At 40.4% G+C, this 6,000-nt stretch overlaps 1 protein-coding gene across 1 annotated transcript in view; it reads right to left on the bottom strand.

Annotated features, from left to right (window-relative positions):
* Window positions 1–3,382: 3,382 nt before the first annotated feature.
* The window catches only part of STIL (STIL centriolar assembly protein), a 72,039-nt gene continuing 69,421 nt past the window's right edge, over window positions 3,383–6,000 (bottom strand). Inside the window, exon 17 of the mRNA XM_073593585.1 lies at window positions 3,383–5,594. Within this exon, the coding sequence (XP_073449686.1) occupies window positions 4,790–5,594 (805 nt within the window). The 3' untranslated portion in view covers window positions 3,383–4,789. The remainder of the gene's footprint in view (window positions 5,595–6,000) is intronic.

The following is a 6,000-nucleotide window of genomic DNA, read 5'->3' as shown; positions in this document are numbered from 1 at the left end:
TTCAATTGCTTATTGGTAGGATCCTTAAAATCAGATGCATCCTTCACAGAAATAGTAATTATTTTGGTGAGACCAAGCCAACTTATGAATAAAAGCCATAACAAGCTGAAACAAGGCCCGCAAAACGTTTAGCGGGAGCAGACAGTCTATCAGGATGGTTCCAGTCTTTGTATAAAAACCGTTGGAAAGAGTCTGCACTGCACTGCTGCTTCTTGAGCCATATACAAAGGCTGGTGTGCACTACATCAACAAGAGCTAAAATGCGCTCCTTTAACCTGGGAGCATTAGCAATAGACCATGACACCTCAGGAGTAAGTTCACACAGCAGGAATTTGAGCGACTCAAAAATCAGTCTCAGCAGCTGATGGCTCACAATTTGCTGGGATCGCAGATAAATCAGATACTGAATCTGCAGGAAGGGAAGCCAGGAGTATGCATATGACCTCTGCAATCAGTCAGCAAGTAACTGGGTAATATGGGTCATAAAGCCTTTAGCAAGTGTAGTAAAAATAACCTCAGCAGAGAGGGCAGAGGACCCAGCTAGACCTGAGGGAGCCAGAGGCAGGATAGACTAACAGAAGGGACATTATGACTCCAGATAATGTCACCAGCAGTGGGCACGCTGGAAGCAGTCCTTGACCTCTTAGGGTCCATGCACACTAGCGGTTTTCATTGGCGCAAAAAAACTGCTGGATATAAAAAAAAAAAAAAATAATAATAATAATATGCTGATAATAGCATTTTTGTGCCAGCTTCTAGTAGCATTTAGAAGCTTGGGAGCTGGGAACACTCAGCAAGACTGTTATCCCCATATCTAGATATATTGCGACCACAAATCAGGCAATGCAAGCTCAGGCTAAGAGGCAAGGCCTCAACTAATCACAAACCCCAGGCATCTGGTGAAAGGTGAAGGTCAAGAATAGGATGATCAAATTGCCAGGAGGTGACCAAATTCATGGTAGGCATGCAGCAGGAAGGATCAAAGATGCATGTGGATCTTTTCTTCAGGAACAGCAGTAAAGAGGGATGCTTCCTTATTGCTGTATGGCAAGAAAGTACGGATGATGTGCTTGTGACACTCCACCCAATGGGTGATGTTCTCTTAGTGCCACAATATTAATCCATTCCACAACAGAGCCAGTGGGAAAATAGATAAATTTGGCCATCATCAAAACTGAGGCCGCTCCCAGTGCTCGGCTCGATTGGCCCAGTCACTGAGTGTTCAGGGACAAGGCATGTACAGAAGGAATGGCAGAGGCTCTGGAAAGCACTTCCCAGCTAACTTACCAGAAGTACACATGGCCTGAACCCTACTATAATGCAATTTTCTGTAGCAGGTTCCTGCGTCTTATCTTAAGACATCATTTTCATTAAAAATATAAGCGCAAGCAACATATTGAAATCCAGCTTTAGATATGCCAGACTTACAGGACGTTCTCACCAACCTATCATGCCTGCTCTCACTTACGTATACCTTTCTCTGCCTTTGAACCCTTCTAAAACAAAGTCATGGATCCCTGCTTCCCCTTTTTAATACAGCCACACACCACATAACGTATCTAGGTATAAAAATTTGTCGAGAACCCTATACATTTTGGCGAGGTCACTTTATTACCTGAACTATCCACCACCAATCTCCAAAATAGTAAGTGAAATGGAAGTGTGGATGAATCTACCTTGCAAAATATTGTACTTGGATGAATCTACCTATCTCGCTCTTTGAGAGACAACTATTCAAAATGGTTTCATTTGCTAGATTATACCCTCTACAAAATGACACCTCTTACATAAACATTCAGATATCATTCAGATATCATAACATATACCTTAAATAGATCTTTAGGCTGGTACAGTGAGGTACAGTGCATCCCCTTTCACCATTTCAGCCCGAATTTTGGGCTGAATTCGGACCTGAAATGGACCAAAAGACGCACAGAACCCCTTTGCAAATTTGCACCAGAGATGTGTGACCCGCCACAATCTCCTGCTATTGCGCCGCATCCAATTTGCACTAGTGTGAACCCAGCCTTATGCCCCGTACACACGATCAGAAAATCGTACGGAAAATACCGCTTTCAAAGCGATCGTACGATAATCGGATTGTTAGTACAGAGCTTTCGAGAGCCGATCAGGACAGTTCATCCAATAGTATTCTATCGGACATGCAGGAAATTTTTTTTCGTACGATGCCAGATCGTACGATTTTCGTTTAATCAGTACAGCTATCGTTTCGAAAATGCAATACAAATGCATTACAACACATGACATCACTTCCGAATTTTATTCATGTCGTGCGGGAATTTTCGTGACTTTAGTAAACTCATCAGATTCGATCTGAGATCAGCATGCAATAAAAAACGGACGATCATTCGTCCGATAATCTCATCGTGTGTATGGGGCATTAGTCTCATTTCTGCGGTGTAGGAAAAAGAAAAAAAAAAAAAAAAACACACAAGCATTGCTCTTACAGAATAATATCTCCGATGGAGTGAAAGGGGGGCTGGTTAAACAGAATCAGAATATTTAATTTGTCATATTTGCTCAGTCTGGAGATTGACTGGCTTTTAGGAAACTCAGTCTACACAAATCATACCCGTGGAGCAGAACCGATGTTCCCTTACCTGCCAGCTCTGACACAGCCATATGTGACACACTTGTTGCCTGGTGAGAGAAATGGAAACACTTGGGGCCTCTCCTCTGCCATCTCTAGATATCTCCCAATACATGGCAATGCTATGTTCCCTCAAGGTATGGATTATAAGGCTTTTGCTACCTAGAAGTCCAATGGCTAGACTCTGGTGTCATCGTTTTTCCGTTCCAATACCCATCAAATAAAATCTTTAATAATTGGCTCAGGAATTTCATCTGCCACCTGAACATTCTTTACATTATCACCAGCTTGTGGACTACATCAAAACAAGCAACAGTTCTAAAAAAAAAAAAAAAAAAATTCCAGCTGCCAATGGTAGACCAAGCAATACGGTGAAGCTCCTACTCTGTCTCCGATTTCTTCTCACCACTCACACTTCAATTAACACAATTAACAAATTAACAAGGTACATCAGGATGAATTTTTGAAAACTTTCCAATCTCCTAAACAATGCCATAGCAGACAAGCTTTTTGATATCATACCATCAGGTGAGGAACTTGCATACAAAGTAGTCAGGCTTTGCTTTCTTATGGCCATTGAAAGAAGAATTGGACAGCTATATGGTCTTGAATGCTGACAATTTATGGATTTTTTGGTTGGTGGACTCAACCAACAAAATACTTGCTGACGGCATCATTGTACGCCGACTCTAGTAAAAACATATATTCCACTGAGAGTGCACATTTCAGAAAAAAGTAATTTGTTAAACTTTATTAAAAAATATAAAATATTTCAACACAAATATAAAAATCAGAATTTAAATAAAAATATCAGATTTACAAAATACGCAGACACACCACATAGAACACATATTGTGCACAAACAAAAGAAAGACAGAACTTAACAAGTGCAAAATAAAATCTTGGCTTTGTGGTACATCCTGACATTATTAATATGTAACTGGAACTCCGTATGGTAAACATAATCAAGCTACTAATCTTCAATTTTGCAGCTATTTCTGGATAATTGTAAACAATTCTTTCAATGCTTCACTCATTGCAGATTGCAAATGTGACACATATATATAGCAAAATGTAATTTTCATAAATGTCATCAGGTAGGAGTTGTTCTAGTCCCAGAGTCATTGGACGTTAAAATTAAATTGAAAAATAAAATAAAATGCATGCTTCCCTCAAATGTGTTCCAAAAAAGTAAGGCCACAAATTAAACATTTTAAAATACAGGTTTCACCTTCAGACTGTCGTCATACATTGGTTTGTGCAAGCCTTCAGGAACCTTGTAATGTGAAAGCTAAACTAGAAATGAAGATCTCCCTGTAAAGAAAATAATACTTGTTCTGCCAGCCTGTGTTACTCTCTTGAAGAGCCAGAGTGGTAGACAAATCTGACATGTCTGAGATGCCTTGACCCCTACTAAGCACTTGGGTTCGATCTGCTAGTTCCTACGTCACTAATGCCTGCAGACTGAACCACAGAGCGCAAACGGGGGATCAAGCATCCAGCACACCCAGAAGAGTTGAAGAGTTTTCAGAAGGGTTGCACTGATACTGAGTATTTGCACGAGTACTCGTACAAATGCTCCGATACCTGAAACAGATACATTTGCGGTGCTTTTTGAGCCCATACAAAATGAATGGACTCAAATCACATAGCAAATAATCGCATGCGATTTGAACAGAAATGTGGTGTGGTTGAAATGTAGCTATGGCATGTTCTCTTGAAAGGTTTTAGACAGAAAGTGAAGAAACAGCAGCATTTCACATACAACAGTAAGGCTCAGTGATCACATGCAAACCCTTTTAAATAGCCTAGAGGCACCGGCATGAAGAGGTTAAAAACTAAAGTGTATCCAATTTAAAAATACTCCTCCTCTCCCCAAGAGTACAAAAAATGTCAGATATTTGAAGCTAGACTCAGCCCTTAGGAGTCTTGATTAGGCATATTGGCTCAGATCACCTGGAACTCTGAAGAGCATAAAAAAAAATAAAAAAGATGCTAGAAAGTAGTGCAATATGAATGCTGTAAATTTCATACACAAGCCAAATACATTAAAAACATCTGAAGGTAGAAACCGCATCTGAATTAGAAACATGCAGGTCTTTGGGTTCTTAACTTCCATAGGAAGGAAAATGTAAATTAACTGGTTTGTTCATCCCAATGATCACCTAAAAAAAGAGCTTAGAACAATTTGGGGAGCTGCCGAAGATGGTTGACATCTAAAATCTCCTCAAGAGAACCTTGTGGACACGCTAATTTTCTCCCCGATGAGTTGGAGTCTTCTGTGTTCATAAGTGGTGTGTTTCGACCATTCTCTTTATCATGGTGACCATTAAAAAGAGCTTTCCCTGACGTGAGCTTGGATCTAGGGTTAATGTCTTTTAGAAAATGTAGAGGTGCTCCATCAGATGTTTGTACAGTTGGAAAAGCCTTCTTGGGCATCTCGTTTGTAATATTTCTTAATTTATTTCCCTCTGGGTGATATACAAATTCAACCGTAGTGTTGTCTGTTGCTCTTGGAGTGGTTTTAGGTTCAGAATTCGAATTCAGAATTTGTTTATTGTCAGGCGAGTTGGGAAAAACCTGGTTTTTATTACTCTGCACCATAGCTAAATGACCGGCTTCTGAAGGTAGATCCAACTCCTCATCACTGCTGTCGTTGCTCTCAATTAAGGCATAACGCTTCAGGTACTTCTTAGTGGCAAATGACATGTTTGGTGAAATTAGGCTTAGGCCTACCATGCTCTTCTCAGAATTGCCAGAAAAAAGGCCATGAAAGGAGGAAGAGTCCACATCTTTGTTCTGGTTAGTGTGGCTGAGGGAAAGCTGGGTCAGCTGGGATTCGCTCAAGTACTTCAAGGCGATTGCATTGGCCTCCATACTTAAATCAACTCCATTGGGCACAATGCAACTCAAGCCAATATTTGTAAATGACAGGTAGTTTAGTCTTGGGATGACAGCATCAGGATTAATACATGCCAAGACACTGCAAAAAGATAATTACATGCTATTAGAAGAAAAATATTTAATTACATCTCAAAAAAATAAATAAAATGGATCACCCCACATAATATGTTTTGTAAAAAGCCTGATTGTAGCCTAAATCATCCCAAAAGATGATTTGATTTTCTTCCCGGCCAGCAGAACACAATTACTGCTAGCAGCTATAGCCCCCAGTAGCAACTGCATGTAAAAAACTCGACAGGCTGGTTGTGCCCAAGTTGATCGATGGATGGGTAGCAATGACAGCCTACCCATACATGGATCGAATCTCGGCCAGTCACTGCTGAGTTTTGATCCATGAATGGCCGGCTTTCAGCTACAATCAGATGTACCAAAACTATGAGGACCCACCTGAACTATCCCATCAATTTTTATCCTATCAGACAGGC

Source organism: Aquarana catesbeiana, linkage group LG07 (assembly GCF_042186555.1).
Source record: "Aquarana catesbeiana isolate 2022-GZ linkage group LG07, ASM4218655v1, whole genome shotgun sequence".
NCBI classification, from domain to species: Eukaryota; Metazoa; Chordata; class Amphibia; order Anura; family Ranidae; genus Aquarana; species Aquarana catesbeiana.
This window is presented reverse-complemented; position numbering and strand designations above follow the sequence as displayed.